Genomic DNA, 16,284 nt, shown 5'->3' on the forward strand with positions numbered 1-16,284 from the left:
CCTAGGCCAGGCACACAACAAGGACACAAATTTAAACTAGCATACCTAATGCATACCCATCTCTCTTTGCAGTAATTGAGGCACAGATTTAAGTTTAATTTGTGTGTGTTCCATGTTATCTTACGAGATTATCTTCTAGTGAGGATAATTGGGGAGGAATGAGAGGGAAGGATAGAGCAGGGTGTGGGTGGGGGAGGTGAATGTGGCAGCGGGAGGGAGGGAATAAAATTTGGTACTGCATACATCTCACATCCGCAGATTTCAGATAATAATGGACAGAGTCCAAGTTTATATGAAAACTTACCCTCGAGTTCACGGCATTTGCACTATTAACAGACGGCAATGCAGAAGTTTCTTCTCCATCACCAACCACATCCAACAAATCTTCAACCAGTCCTTCAGCACCACTTCCATCACCATCACACTCAGCATCATCCCCTTCCTCAAAGTCCTCCCACCCTCCATCTTCACAGTCTTCACGTTCGCTAACATCTGCTTCCTCCTCTTCTGCACCATCTTCTTCTTCAGTCATCAAGGGCACATGGCAAATTTCAGTATTTTCTCTTACACCTAATGTGTTATCATTTGTAACAGGGGTTGATACTTCATCACCAGAGACTTCTCTTGATGGCCCAGCACTATCAGTTTCAGCAATACTATCTGGAAGTTCCACACAAACGGGTTCAGTTGGACTTGGACTTGTACATTCAGTCTTATTCGATGAGTTTGAACATGATGCGGCCATTATAGTTGTGTTTGCCCTGTAAAATGACATAAAAGATCAGTGACGAAAAACTGCTGAAAACAGCAACATAAAACTACTTCGTAAATAGGTATTCGCGAGCTATACTAGATTAATAAATAACATAAACGTGACACTACAGTGGATCCAATGGCGAGCACCACAAACTTAAAATTTGTTTCTTTACGAGTCCATCTTACACTTACACACGGAACTTTTACTTAGTCATCCAACAGAAGTCTATTACCCCACACCCACAAAAAAAAAAGAGGTGCCTTAGTTCATCAACAGCAACAACTGTATTTTTCATACATTTTTGTATTCAAAATTCAATCATGCTGCGATGCAATCAACGAACAGCGAAGCCACTTAAACTTATCATTGTTGTAGTTACCCGCCTCAACAAAATATTTGTTTTCCTCTAACATTTAATCCATTTTTAAATAAGGTTACGCCAAAAGAGACTGCTAAATATAACAAACAAGGGGGAAAAGCCTTCTTTACTCATCCATCAATGCGTTCAGATCGACATTTATTGTTTTTCGGCAGGCTTTTAACCGAAAAGAGGCGCTCTCTAAGTGTCTTTTACTTATTCAGATACTAGGAACAGGCAAGTAATTTAACATTCATACTCGGACACTTGCACGGACAGAAATTTACGAACCATTAAGTTCCTCAGGCAGCCATACTTCATGGTCAAATCAGATGTACAGCGCCGTATAAGCTGTCAGTGCTGTCATCTACAGACGAAAAATCGAAGTAGGCTTTTGTTTACACATATTTACGACGAAATGCACGTGAACTTATTCTTCCGCACTGTAACAACACGGGAACGCTCTCGAAGAATGAATCACATATTTATTTCCCATAACGTAGCAATATAAGAACAATTAATTTTTGAGGTTACAGTCGATTCTCGTTTGAACTAATTGAGTGAATAAATAAATGGAAAATTTGGAAGTTTAATAATATTGACAAATGATTTATTTGCTTTGATATCAAAACCAAGTGTGGGATATGCAACCTCCCTGGCATAGGATATGGGGTTTCCATGTGCTGGGTTGTTGGTAATAGAAACGGCAGACAGGCGTTACAGATCGATATTGAACGTCATTTCCGGAAGCCCCTGGAATTTGATGTTGATGAAAAATGTGAGAAGAAACGCTAATGGGGTTAAATTTTATACATTATTCACGCCGTGTTTAGCTGAAATAATTCAGAAACTCAAACGGTCAGGATATCAGCTGATAAACTTCAACAACATAATGTAAGTTAAAGAGAATTCTCTGGACTAGTATACGCGATGTTTTGACACAACGATCAGTATTATTGTAGACAGTAATTTACTGTCAGCAGTTTATTAGGTCGTTTCTTTGTTTTGTTTATAATATTTGGGTTTTAACAGTTGTTTCGGAGTTAATATGTCTGTATCAAAAGATCGCCACTCCTATGACAGGGACAGCAGCAGTGACACAGAAGATTACCATGACTCGGACGACCGAAGGCGTCGTGTGTATCACAAAAACCGAATGAGGTAATTATACCTTGTTTTAGTTATTAGTGTTATTTTGTGTCATTTATTTGGTTGCTGTTTCAACTGCATCTTGCTAGACACCCAACTGATCATCAAAATTACGTCATCTGCAGTATGATCTAATGGTGGATTAAAGTGTTGATAGGGTTCTGGAATTAACTGAAGCCTTCGGTATCGCTTTATCAGCTCACAAGTAAACTGGAACTAAGCTACAAATAAGTATTTCACCACACCTAAGGTGTCATACATTCGCTGGCTTTGCCCGCTGAGAGCCCATTTGTCATCTTTAGGCCTAATCGTCATCTTTCGGACTAATCTGTAGTTACGCTACGAAATCTACATTGCAGAAATTTATGTACGATAAAAAAGGTCAAGTATAGTGCATGTGTGATGTCACACACCTCAATATCATGAGATCACAGGAAGAAGCTGACATCTGGTATTGGTAGGTTTAGTTAATCCATCAAAATTTTGCTTCTCTGCATATGGAACCGAAATTCTTTTCTCAGTTGAAGAATACTTAAATACTAAAATATAGATATCATATGTCTCAAATTGTCAGACATCCTCAATATAAAAATAAATTTAGTGATGTAGCAGATAGTGGACTAGGGTCAGTGTGACTTATTTTTGAAGAGGTGTGAGACAACATAGCAGTTGTTCATTAATTCAGCAACTTAACAGAAGGCCAAATAGAGAGCTTTGTTTATAGATGTATAAACACGTATAACACCAGCATAGATAACATACTGGGTGAGTAGTAGTAAACATTCTTAAGGCCATTTAGGGGAAATCGTAGACTTGTGCTGAAATTTAAAATGGGAAGTTAAGGTATAATTTCTGTGGTCAAAAATAGTCATTAGACACTCACTATAACTGCATATAGAGAAGAAAATCAGTTTTGTCCATTTAACGGACACACCCAGGCATTTGTTAAATGATTTTTAGAAACCCATGGAGAAAATAAATCTATAGCTGTCTGGAGGGCTCACTTCAGTTGTTGCATTGTGCCCCACATTTATGTTCACTGTAACAAAGGGCCTTCCATTGCAGTAAATTTTTATTTAAGAAATAGGCTACAAAACTAATAACAGTTGTAACAGAAGCATGTTTTTGAACTTCTTTGTTATTATAAACTAGTGTATCTCAAAAATGAGAAACACATTTCCTGATCAAACAAACTGAGCTCTTATCAATGATGCAAAGGAAAATCAAATCTGAAATTACCATTTTGAAATATAACTGGGTCGACAGAAGAGTCCGATCCAACGCGTCAGCTTTGACCCGTGACGTAAGGGTGTTGTCGTGTGTGACGTCATGACGGCGCGGAGTTTGGTTTGAGTGTGGCTGTCTCCAGTTCTGTTTTATCTCATTTTATTTACTTTTCTTATCTGTTCGTTCTATCTAGTGAGATTTTTTTTTTTTTTTTTTTTTTTTTTTTTTTTTTTTTTTTTTTTTTTTAAAAAAAAGACAAAAAACACTAATCAGATACTGAAGCATATTTATCTTCTATGGGTTGCAGGGGTTACGACCCCTGGGGAGGTGGGTGGGTATTCATGCATGGCTGTCTTCACTTACACGTTGTAGCTACGCAAGGCGTCTAAATTTGTTTATATTTAGTTTGCCCCCCACCCAAAACACCCCATTTCCCACGCTTGTCTCGTTAGTGTCATTAGGCTTCTTGTGGAAAGTGTGTGTGTTTGTTTTTGTTTCCGCCATATTTGTGACGTCATGGGGCAAAGCAGACGGGTGGGATCGGACGCTTCCGTATTTCCATATGACCTTTTGAATATTGACAGAGTTAATGAATTCTTTAAAATTATTTTGGTCTTGAATAACTCTGCATTTATTGGAGAAATCTGGTTGCCACTTGCACAGTCCTATGTAAATGAGGAAACAAATCATTATCAGAAAGTAATTCTGCCATAAGGTATAATCTGCTGAAAAATTGTACAAGTTTGTAACAACAAGGTTTATCTGCTACTTTGACAGCAAATTGTGATAAATCTGCTGTACACTGAGCACCTGCACTGTTGTACCTAAAATGTTGGGCAGTTTCAAATCGTTAGCAGTAGTAAAGCAAACTTGGTGATCAGTTCATGTATAATGTTATGGAAAAACTAGCCTTTACAAAACCATGGCTGTTTTGGCCTAACCATACAACTTATTAAGTTGTAATTTGGTATGGCTTCATGTAAAACCGATATTCACGGTAAGGGTGTTGTGGCGCGGAGTTTGATTTGGTTGTGTTTGTAAATGTCGTGTTGTTTGATGGCATCCTCTCTCTCTCTTTCTCTCTCTTTCTGTGTGTGTGTGTGTGTGTGTGTGTGTGTGTGTGTGTGTGTGTGTGTGTTTGGGATGGCTGCCCGGAATTTGTTGGTGGTAATTGTGTTTTTTCTTTTTTATTATTATTTCCCCCTGGAGTTGTAATTTGTTGTGTATAGAATGTGTTTTAATTTATGTAGGGATGTTTGAGTTTCTAATTTTTGTGGTGTGGTTTTGGTTTTGTTTTCCGTAGTTGCAGGCATTGATTTTTTTTTCCTTCAGTAGTTATAGGTCAAGGGAAATGATCAATTCCTATTTTCGTATTTTTGTATGTAGGTATAGGTGTTTGGCTACCGTCAGCTGTGGTCAAGGGAAATGTCTGATTCCAATTTCCGTAGTTTTTGCTGTAGGCATTGGTGTTTTGGTATCGTTAGCTGCCATTGACCTGTATAGGTCAAGGGAAGTGTCAAATTCCTGTAGATTTTGTAATCATTATAGTTATTATTATTTCTTTCTTTTCTCAAACATTATGTCTGGTCAAAAATGGAAAGTGACGCGGACCTTGATCAAGCGTGACTTTTAACTGTACGGTATATGTTAAATTGCATTTAGGAACTTTTGGGTAATTGAACATGTATCAATAATTACGGATTTCTGTAGTTGTATATATAAGTTTGGATGTAGCTGTATTGATGTACTGGTGGATATTGTGTGGTATGACTCCTTTAGTTGATAGTATAATTGGTATAATGTCAACTTTATCCTGATGCCACATGTCCTTGACTTCCTCAGCCAGTTGGATGTATTTTTCAATTTTTTTCTCCTGTTTTCTTTTGTATATTTGTTGTTTTGAGTATGGATATTTTGATTAGTTGTGTTAATTTCTTCTTTTTATTGGTATGATGTCAGGTTTGTTATGTGGTGTTGTTTCATCTGTTATAATGGTTCTGTTCCAGTATAACTTGTATTCATCATTCTCCAGTACATTTTGTGGTGCATACTTGTATGTGGGAACGTGTTGTTTTATAAGTTTATGTTGTAAGGCAAGCTGTTGATGTATTATTTTTGCTACATTGTCATGTCTTCTGGGGTATTCTGTATTTGCTAGTATTGTACATACGCTTGTGATGTGATCTACTGTTTCTATTTGTTGTTTGCAAAGTCTGCATTTATCTGTTGTGGTATTGGGATTTTTAATAATATGCTTGCTGTAATATCTGGTGTTTATTGTTTGATCCTTCCGTCTCACTGTATATATTGCCTTTTCTTAGCCACGTGTTGGATGCGTCCTGATCGATGTGTGGCTGTGTTAGACGATACGGGTGCTTGCCATTTAGTGTTTTCTTTTTCCAATTTACTTTCTTCGTATCTGTTGATGTTATGTGATCTAAAGGGTTGTAAAAGTGGTTATGAAATTGCAGTGGTGTAGCCGATGTATTTATATGAGTGATGGCTTTGTGTATTTTGCTAGTTTCTGCTCGTTCTAGAAAGAATTTTCTTAAATTGTCTACCTGTCCATAATGTAGGTTTTTTTATATCTATAAATCCCCTTCCTCCTTCCTTTCTGCTTAATGTGAATCTTTCTGTTGCTGAATGTATGTGATGTATTCTATATTTGTGGCATTGTGATCGTGTAAGTGTATTGAGTGCTTCTAGGTCTGTGTTACTCCATTTCACTACTCCAAATGAGTAGGTCAATATTGGTATAGCATAAGTATTTATAGCTTTTGTCTTGTTTCTTGCTGTCAATTCTGTTTCCAGTATTTTTGTTAGTCGTTGTCTATATTTTTCTTTTAGTTCTTCTTTAATATTTGTATTATCTATTCCTATTTTTTGTCTGTATCCTAGATATTTATAGGCATCTGTTTTTTCCATCTCTTCTATGCAGTCGCTGTGGTTATCCAATATGTAATCTTCTTGTTTAGTGTGTTTTCCCTTGACAATGCTATTTTTCTTACATTTGTCTGTTCCAAAAGCCATATTTATATCATTGCTGAATACTTCTGTTATCTTTAGTAATTGGTTGAGTTGTTGCTGCCAGTAGTTTTAGATCATCCATGTATAGCGAATGTGTGATTTTGTGTGGGTATGTTCCAGTACCCCCCCATGAACCATGGACCTTGCCGATGGTGGGGAGGCTTGCGTGCCTCAGCGATACAGATAGCCGTACCGTAGGTGCAACCACAACGGAGGGGTATCTGTTGAGAGGCCAGACAAACGTGTGGTTCCTGAAGAGGGGCAGCAGCCTTTTCAGTAGTTGCAAGGGCAACAGTCTGGATGATTGACTGATCTGGCCTTGTAACAATAACCAAAACGGCCTTGCTGTGCTGGTACTGCGAACGGCTGAAAGCAAGGGGAAACTACAGCCGTAATTTTTCCCGAGGGCATGCAGCTTTACTGTATGATTACATGATGATGGCGTCCTCTTGGGTAAAATATTCCGGAGGTAAAATAGTCCCCCATTCGGATCTCCGGGCGGGGACTACTCAAGAGGATGTCGTTATCAGGAGAAAGAAAACTGGCATTCTACGGATCGGAGCGTGGAATGTCAGATCCCTTAATCGGGCAGGTAGGTTAGAAAATTTAAAAAGGGAAATGGATAGGTTGAAGTTAGATATAGTGGGAATTAGTGAAGTTCGGTGGCAGGAGGAACAAGACTTATGGTCAGGTGACTACAGGGTTATAAACACAAAATCAAATAGGGGTAATGCAGGAGTAGGTTTAATAATGAATAGGAAAATAGGAATGCGGGTAAGCTACTACAAACAGCATAGTGAACGCATTATTGTGGCCAAGATAGATACGAAGCCCACACCTACTACAGTAGTACAAGTTTATATGCCAACTAGCTCTGCAGATGACGAAGAAATTGAAGAAATGTATGATGAAATAAAAGAAATTATTCAGATTGTGAAGGGAGACGAAAATTTAATAGTCATGGGTGACTGGAATTCGAGTGTAGGAAAAGGGAGAGAAGGAAACATAGTAGGTGAATATGGATTGGGGGACAGAAATGAAAGAGGAAGCCGCCTGGTAGAATTTTGCACAGAGCACAACATAATCATAACTAACACTTGGTTTAAGAATCATGAAAGAAGGTTGTATACATGGAAGAACCCTGGAGATACTAAAAGGTATCAGATAGATTATATAATGGTAAGACAGAGATTTAGGAACCAGGTTTTAAATTGTAAGACATTTCCAGGGGCAGATGTGGACTCTGACCACAATCTATTGGTTATGACCTGTAGATTAAAACTGAAGAAACTGCAAAAAGGTGGGAATTTAAGGAGATGGGACCTGGATAAACTGAAAGAACCAGAGGTTGTACAGAGATTCAGGGAGAGCATAAGGGAGCAATTGACAGGAATAGGGGAAATAAATACAGTAGAAGAAGAATGGGTAGCTTTGAGGGATGAAGTAGTGAAGGCAGCAGAGGATCAAGTAGGTAAAAAGACGAGGGCTAGTAGAAATCCTTGGGTAACAGAAGAAATATTGAATTTAATTGATGAAAGGAGAAAATATAAAAATGCGGTAAGTGAAACAGGCAAAAAGGAATACAAACGTCTCAAAAACGAGATCGACAGGAAGTGCAAAATGGCTAAACAGGGATGGCTAGAGGACAAATGTAAGGATGTAGAGGCCTATCTCACTAGGGGTAAGATAGATACCGCCTACAGGAAAATTAAAGAGACCTTTGGAGATAAGAGAACGACTTGTATGAATATCAAGAGCTCAGATGGAAACCCAGTTCTAAGCAAAGAAGGGAAAGCAGAAAGGTGGAAGGAGTATATAGAGGGTCTATACAAGGGCGATGTACTTGAGGACAATATTATGGAAATGGAAGAGGATGTAGATGAAGATGAAATGGGAGATACGATACTGCGTGAAGAGTTTGACAGAGCACTGAAAGACCTGAGTCGAAACAAGGCCCCCGGAGTAGACAATATTCCATTGGAACTACTGACGGCCGTGGGAGAGCCAGTCCTGACAAAACTCTACCATCTGGTGAGCAAGATGTATGAAACAGGCGAAATACCCTCAGACTTCAAGAAGAATATAATAATTCCAATCCCAAAGAAAGCAGGTGTTGACAGATGTGAAAATTACCGAACAATCAGTTTAATAAGCCACAGCTGCAAAATACTAACACGAATTCTTTACAGACGAATGGAAAAACTAGTAGAAGCCAACCTCGGGGAAGATCAGTTTGGATTCCGTAGAAACACTGGAACACGTGAGGCAATACTGACCTTACGACTTATCTTAGAAGAAAGATTAAGGAAAGGCAAACCTACGTTTCTAGCATTTGTAGACTTAGAGAAAGCTTTTGACAATGTTGACTGGAATACTCTCTTTCAAATTCTGAAGGTGGCAGGGGTAAGATACAGGGAGCGAAAGGCTATTTACAATTTGTACAGAAACCAGATGGCAGTTATGAGAGTCGAGGGACATGAAAGGGAAGCAGTGGTTGGGAAGGGAGTAAGACAGGGTTGTAGCCTCTCCCCGATGTTGTTCAATCTGTATATTGAGCAAGCAGTAAAGGAAACAAAAGAAAAATTCGGGGTAGGTATTAAAATTCATGGAGAAGAAATAAAAACTTTGAGGTTCGCCGATGACATTGTAATTCTGTAAAGAGACAGCAAAGGACTTGGAAGAGCAGTTGAATGGAATGGACAGTGTCTTGAAAGGAGGATATAAGATGAACATCAACAAAAGCAAAACAAGGATAATGGAATGTAGTCTAATTAAGTCGGGTGATGCTGAGGGAATTAGATTAGGAAATGAGGCACTTAAAGTAGTAAAGGAGTTTTGCTATTTGGGGAGCAAAATAACTGATGATGGTCGAAGTAGAGAGGATATAAAATGTAGGCTGGCAATGGCAAGGAAAGCGTTTCTGAAGAAGAGAAATTTGTTAACATCCAGTATTGATTTAAGTGTCAGGAAGTCATTTCTGAAAGTATTTGTATGGAGTGTAGCCATGTATGGAAGTGAAACATGGACGATAAATAGTTTGGACAAGAAGAGAATAGAAGGTTTCGAAATGTGGTGCTACAGAAGAATGCTGAAGATTAGATGGGTAGATCACATAACTAATGAGGAAGTATTGAATAGGATTGGGGAGAAGAGAAGTTTGTGGCACAACTTGACCAGAAGAAGGGATCGGTTGGTAGGACATGTTCTGAGGCATCAAGGGATCACCAATTTAGTGTTGGAGGGCAGCGTGGAGGGTAAAAATCGTAGAGGGAGACCAAGAGATGAATACACTAAGCAGATTCAGAAGGATGTAGGTTGCAGTAGGTACTGGGAGATGAAAAAGCTTGCACAGGATAGAGTAGCATGGAGAGCTGCATCAAACCAGTCTCAGGACTGAAGACCACAACAACAACAACATGTTCCAGTAATATTGTATCCATAATTTGTATTATTTAGCATGTTGGATAGTGGGTTCAGAGCAAGGCAGAACCAGAAAGGACTTAATGAGTCTCCTTGGTATATTCCACGCTTAATCTGTATTGGCTGTGATGTGATATTATTTGAATTTGTTTGGATATTAAGTGTGGTTTTCCAATTTTTCATTACTATGTTTAGGAACTGTATCAATTTAGGATCTACTTTGTATATTTCCAATATTTGTAGTAACCATGAGTGGGATACACTATCAAAAGCATGGTGTTGTAAGTGTCATTAATTTCTGTGTAATGACTGAAGTTAATATTTTGTATATTGTTGGTAGGCATGTTATGAGGCGATATTTAGCTGGGTTTGCTGTGTCTGCTTGATCTTTAGGTTTCAGATAAGTTATTCCATGTGTAAGTGTATCAGGGAATGTGTATGGTTCTGCAATGTAACTGTTAAATAATTTAGTTATAATAGAGGGAAACATTCCACGTAGGAAACTCTTTGTCTTTAAATATGTCTGCTTGTGTCTGTATGTGTGGATGGATATGTGCGTGTGTGCGAGTGTATACCTGTCCTTTTTTCCCCCTAAGGTAAGTCTTTCCGCTGAAACTCTTTGTCTTTAAATATGTCTGCTTGTGTCTGTATGTGTGGATGGATATGTGCGTGTGTGCGAGTGTATACCTGTCCTTTTTTCCCCCTAAGGTAAGTCTTTCCGCTCCCGGGATTGGAATGACTCCTTACCCTCTCCTTTAAAACCACTTCCTTTCGTCTTCCCCTCTCCTTCCCTCTTTCCTGATGAGGCAACAGTTTGTTGCGAAAGCTTGAATTTTGTGTTTATGTTTGTGTTTGTTTGTGTGTCTGTCGACCTGCCAGCACTTTCATTTGGTAAGTCACATCATATTTGTTAAATAATTTAGTTAGATGTGAATGTGTTGAGGTGAACTTCTTTAGCCAGAAATTTGCTATTTTATCTTTTCCAGGGGCTTTCCAATTTTGAGTAGAATTAATTGCTTGGGTGACTTCATGTTGTAAAATTATCACTTCAGGCATATGTGGTATCATCTTGTATGTGTCTTGTATGTCATCTTGCTTGTATCCACCATGCATGTCTGTTATGTTGTACCGGGTTTGACCATATGTTGCCCCAGAAGTGTTCCATGTCTGTTATGTTTGGTGGATTGTCTGTTTTAATGTGTGTGTTACCTATTGTCTGGTAAAATTTCTTCTGGTTTGTGTTGAATATTTGGTTTTGTTTCCTTCTGTTTTCACTTTTTTTGTATCTTCTAAGTCATTTGGCCAATGCTTGTAATGTCTGCTTCTTTTCATCTAATTGCTCCATCGCTTCTTGTTGTGAGATTTTACCTAACCTTTTTCGTTTTTTGTCTGATATTTCATTTCTTATAAATTGTGTTAGCTGTCCGATGTCTTTTCTCAGTTTTTCTATTCTGATCTGTGGCCTGTGTTGCCATGCTGGTTTTGTGGGCTGCTTCTGTGTGTTGGTTGGTTGTGATCTATGCCTAGTTTGTATATTTAGTGTAGTGAGTGCTCCTATATAAACCAGTAGTTGTAACTCTTCCATAGTTGTGTTTTCATTTATTTTGTTGTGTATGATTGTGTTGATAGTTGTTATTGTTGTTTCGACTTGTGGGTTATTTGCCGGTCTATGCAAGAATGGTCTAATGTCTGTATTTGTGTCTTTGTATTCTATATATGGCAGCTGAAATTTTTCTTCTATATCTAAGATGTGTGTCACTTCGTGTTCTATTTGTGCTTGTTCTGGTGGCTGTCTTAAGATTTCGTTTTCCTCTGATTGTTTAATTGATGCGTGTTGTCCTTTGTTTGTTTGCTCTGGGATGTTTGAGTCCATTACTGTATTTTCTTCTACTTCTGATTGCACATTATTTTGTTCCAGTATTTGTTGTACTTGTTGTTTGATGATTTCTAATTCTGACTTGGGTATCCTGTTATTTTTGATTATTACTCGGATCTGATCAGCTAGTAGTTGTTGTGTTAAAAATTTTAATTCTGGGTATCTGGTAATAAATGTTGTGTATACTTGTGATCTGTATCCAGTTGTGTTGGTTCCTAGGTTTGTTGCTTGGTAATAACAGAACATGAGGTGTCGATTAACTTCATCTGACCATCTCATCCTCTGTCTTTGTTTTCCTTCTAGGGTGGTTGCAGGAAGCATATCCTGCAAAACCCCTCTATTTGGATTTAAATCATTTTCCAGTTGGCTAGCAGTGTCATTACCATCGTGGGCGGGCATAGGGTTCAAGCGTCGTCCCCAACCATGATGGCGCTTGTCCAAGGCTTCATTAGTTCTGTCCTGAACCAACTAATCACACTAAAAGGGGGGTTAGCCCTATTAGTGGTTTGTTCTTTTCATCGCCTTTTACGGCTGGCAGAACATACCGGAGGCCTGTTCTTTTCCCGGGCCTCCACAGGATTTATTATTGTTATTATTATTATTCTTATTATTATTTTCATCTTGTGTGTTTTGGGATTGTGATGTGTGGTCGTCTTTTATTTTTTATTTTTTTACTGTTATATTTAGCTTGTCTCCTCCCTAAAAGCCCCAATTTCCCATTAGTTTGATTTGTTTTTGGAGGGAGATGTTATTGTTTTATCTACACATATTTTCGTGTTTATTGCCATGTGTGTGTAGTGATATCATAGGCACCATATTGGATACTCTTAGAATAACCATTTCTGCCATATTGATGACATCGTGGGTCAAAGTAGACGGGTGGAATTGGACACTTCCGTATTCCCCATCCTGTAAAAATTTCATCAAAATTGGAGTGTCGAATAGGAACCTTTTTTAAATTCAGATTATTTGACATGGTATGACCCTATTGTGACTGCAATTGGTACATTTAGCTAGCTGTGAAGCAACTAGGGGCAGCAGAGACACTGTTATCATCACTACCATGATGACTGTGACCTTACCTCCATCATCAAGTCGCTGTAATTTTCTTATTGTAATTATAATAATATTGTTGAATAGCACCTGTTTGAAATTTAACAGAGATAAATACCAAATAAATACAAATTCACATGTATTGTTACAGTTGGGTTCATATCACCTTCCTTGGTAATAAAGGGTGTATGAAGTGTAAAATTGTATTCTTCAGTTGATCGGAGTGCCATTATGCATACAGTCTCATGATCAGGAATGTGAGTACCAATCCCCATTTCTCATCTTCCTCCCTCTCGCCACCCTCCTCATCCCTGCTCCCTTTACCCAACCCAACCTCTGAATCAAACCAACTTGGTCATGATAAAAGTTTCTGCATGCATTGCTATAAAGAATAAAGCATCTTGCATTCCATGAGAAATGGTATACGCTGTTGACTCAAGTCAGTCCTTTTGAAAGAATATTAATATTTGTTTTAGTAATTGATTGAATATTCTCTCTCGCTCTCTCGCAAACTATTTATTTTTTAACAATTTCAAGAGGAAAAAAAGACGAAAACAACAAACTTCCACAGATGGTCAGTTCAAAAACTTACGCACTCAGTCTTTCAGCATAGGTTTTGAACTCTGATATTTATAATAGAGTTGTTCATTTTTTCTGGAGCCTTCTTGAAAATACAGCTAAAGAAATATTATTTAAAAGAATTTTTTTTCTGACCAGGTTGCACAAGAGTGAATGCTGTCATTCTTTCTCAATGAGTCCATTGTAATTGCACAAATTCCCTGAAACAGTACATGTACTGGATTGGGGGTTAAACAAGTCCAAACAGTGATCTTCTTTCATTTGTGACAACAGGTTATAATTTCACAGACTAACAAATTATTTGTGAATGTTCCCACATATGTTGTGCTACTAGACTAAAAAGAGGAAAAATAGCTGTTGTTGTTGTTCAGTGTTAGTGACCGTCTCCAGCTAGCACTGAAAGTGTTGTGCAAAGATAAGCTCTGCATCATTAAGTTTATGTTCCCAGTAATATAAAAGAGGGGTGAGTATTAGTAAAGGCTGCAATCACATCTGTATGCTTTCTCTGAAAACCACTGTTAAGCGCTTTATAGGAGGTACTTCCCATTGTACCAGAAATAACTGCTTCTTCCCAGGAAGAACATCTAAATGTCTCTGTGCTTGGCTTAATCAGTCAGTGGTTTTTTGCAGTCCTTACAGGAAGAGAATGCACTTGGCTGTCGTTTTTGCTGGCTTCTCCACTAAATTGTGGTTCTTAGAATTTTGTAAGTAGGTTTTCATGGAATAGTTGGTACCTATTTTAAAGTGTCTGACAGCTCAGGTTTTTTCTGTATTTTCTTGACGCTCTCCTGTGATTTAAACAAGCCTGTGAACATTCTTGCTGCCTTTCATTGTATATGCTTAATATCCTATTTGGCATGTACCCCTGAAGCTTGAGAAATATTTTAAGATAGCATTCACAAGTGTTTTGTAAGTGGTCTCCCTTGTAGTTCAGATACTGTATGGAGGTTGTGAAAGAATGAAGTGTACATGTAAGAGGTGGAAGTTCAGAATGGTTTAAGACGAAGTGAGATGTTCAACAAGACAGTTCACTTTCCCCATTACTCTTTAATCGCACTTACGGACACAATAATGAAAGAAATCAAAGATATAGAAAATGGAGATCTCTGTGCTTTTGCTGATGCCATCAACATGTGGAAAGGGATGAAAATGAAGGTTCAGAGGAGACTGGATTACTGGAATAAAAAAATTAAGGGATTCAAGTTGACTGTGAGTATAAGAAACCTAATCTGGACTGATGAAGTCCCTCTAAGAACTAAACTGATGAAGCCCCTCTAAGAACTAAACAAACCTCGTATAAAACCTATCTCCTGGCAATCATGATGTATAGTCTAAGATCCTTGTCATAATTGAGAGAGAAGAGAATCAAATATAAGCATGTGAAATGAAGTTCCTTTGGTCAAGTCTACAAAAAACTGGAAGAGACAGTCAGGAACGAACATACAAGTAGAAACCTGCAGGCAACCTTGACCATGGAGGAAAGAGTGATGAGTGCTGCGAGATTGAAGTGGTTAGGTCATTTGAACCAAACTGCACATCAGTATTTGGAGATGGAGCTGCCAGGAAAAAGACCGACTGGCTGGCCTAAAGAGAGATGGGCAGACCATGTTAATGAAAATCTCAAGAGGAGAGGAGTTGTGGTGTGCAGTGGAGAGAGAGAAGCTGTACCAGGACAGAAATCAGTTGAGGCATATTGTTCACATAGTTCCTACCCAACTTGCTGGAAGGAAATCCGGTGGTGGTGAGTTGTATGAGATGACTGATTCCAGTTCTCACATTGATATTGTGGGCATAAAATAATCCTCCTCCTCATTTTTTTCATCGTCTAATTGAATATGTCTTTAGTGTTTTTCGGACAGTACTTCATGGTACATAACGGCATCATCTGCAAAAAGTCTGAAGATACCATTGTTTGTCAGATAATTATATACAAAATGAATGGAAAGGGCCCCTGCAGACTTCACTGGGACATGCTTGAAGTTACTTCTATTCATGACTCTCCATCCAATGTAACATTCAGCTCCTCCATACCAAGAACTCCTCAATCCAGTCACATTTTTCTCCTTGTGATCATACTTTTGCATATAAATTTCAGTTTCATACTGAGTCATACACTTATTAAAAGTCAAGAAATACTACATCCCACACATCTGAGTGCCTTGATCCAAGGCATCCAGGATGTCATATGAGAAAAGTGAGAGTTGATTTTCATGTGACCAATTTCTTTCCAATCCATGTTGATTGGTGTGGAGGAGAGCTCTATTCTGTGATTCTACAAAGGATGAATGCCAATGAGATTGGATGGTAGTTTCATGTATCTCTTCGCTATCCTTTCTTATAAGTGGGGGTGATTTATGCTTCCGTCCAGCCACTGAGCACAGTTTTGTATTAAACAGATTTGTGATATAATATGGTCAACAGATGTGCTAACTTAGCTTCAGAATTCTGTACACAATGTGACAGGGATTTCATTAGGCCTGGAGCATGACACTTTTAGTGATTTCAACTATATCACAGTACTTCTTAGCCTCTTATGAATATCACTCATCTTTGCAGTGGTGTGAGGATTAAAGTGATTTAGTATTGACAAATACTCAATTTTATCATGTAATTGAAACTGTAGCAATTTTTAAAAATGACAGTGGGGTATAAGAAATATAAATATTGTTTGTCAGAGGAACACACGACTAAAAATATACACTTATTTCTGCCAGTAGAGCACTGGGGCAGTACAGTTCTGCATAACAAACCTAAAAAGGCAAATTAGGTCCAACAACAATTACTTTTCTTTCCTCATTCACAAAGACAATGAAAACAATTTGCACAAACAGGTGTGGC

At 38.2% G+C, this 16,284-nt stretch overlaps 2 protein-coding genes across 2 annotated transcripts in view; one reads left to right on the forward strand and one right to left on the reverse strand.

Annotated features, from left to right (window-relative positions):
- LOC124612765 (F-box/WD repeat-containing protein 7) overlaps positions 1-1,538 on the reverse strand; it is a 139,768-nt gene extending 138,230 nt beyond the window's left edge. The window contains exons 1-2 of the mRNA XM_047141159.1: positions 1,407-1,538; positions 305-761 (exon numbers count right to left, since the gene is read on the reverse strand). Of these exons, the coding sequence (XP_046997115.1) occupies positions 305-745 (441 nt within the window). The 5' untranslated portion in view covers positions 746-761; positions 1,407-1,538. The remainder of the gene's footprint in view (positions 1-304; positions 762-1,406) is intronic.
- Positions 1,539-1,833: 295 nt separating this feature from the next.
- LOC124612939 (BTB/POZ domain-containing protein 10) overlaps positions 1,834-16,284 on the forward strand; it is a 123,764-nt gene continuing 109,313 nt past the window's right edge. The window contains 2 exon segments of the mRNA XM_047141440.1: positions 1,834-2,009; positions 2,148-2,276. Coding sequence (XP_046997396.1) covers positions 1,879-2,009; positions 2,148-2,276 — 260 coding nt within the window. The 5' untranslated portion in view covers positions 1,834-1,878.

The sequence above is a fragment of the Schistocerca americana genome, chromosome 4, assembly GCF_021461395.2.
Source record: "Schistocerca americana isolate TAMUIC-IGC-003095 chromosome 4, iqSchAmer2.1, whole genome shotgun sequence".
Taxonomy (NCBI): Eukaryota; Metazoa; Arthropoda; class Insecta; order Orthoptera; family Acrididae; genus Schistocerca; species Schistocerca americana.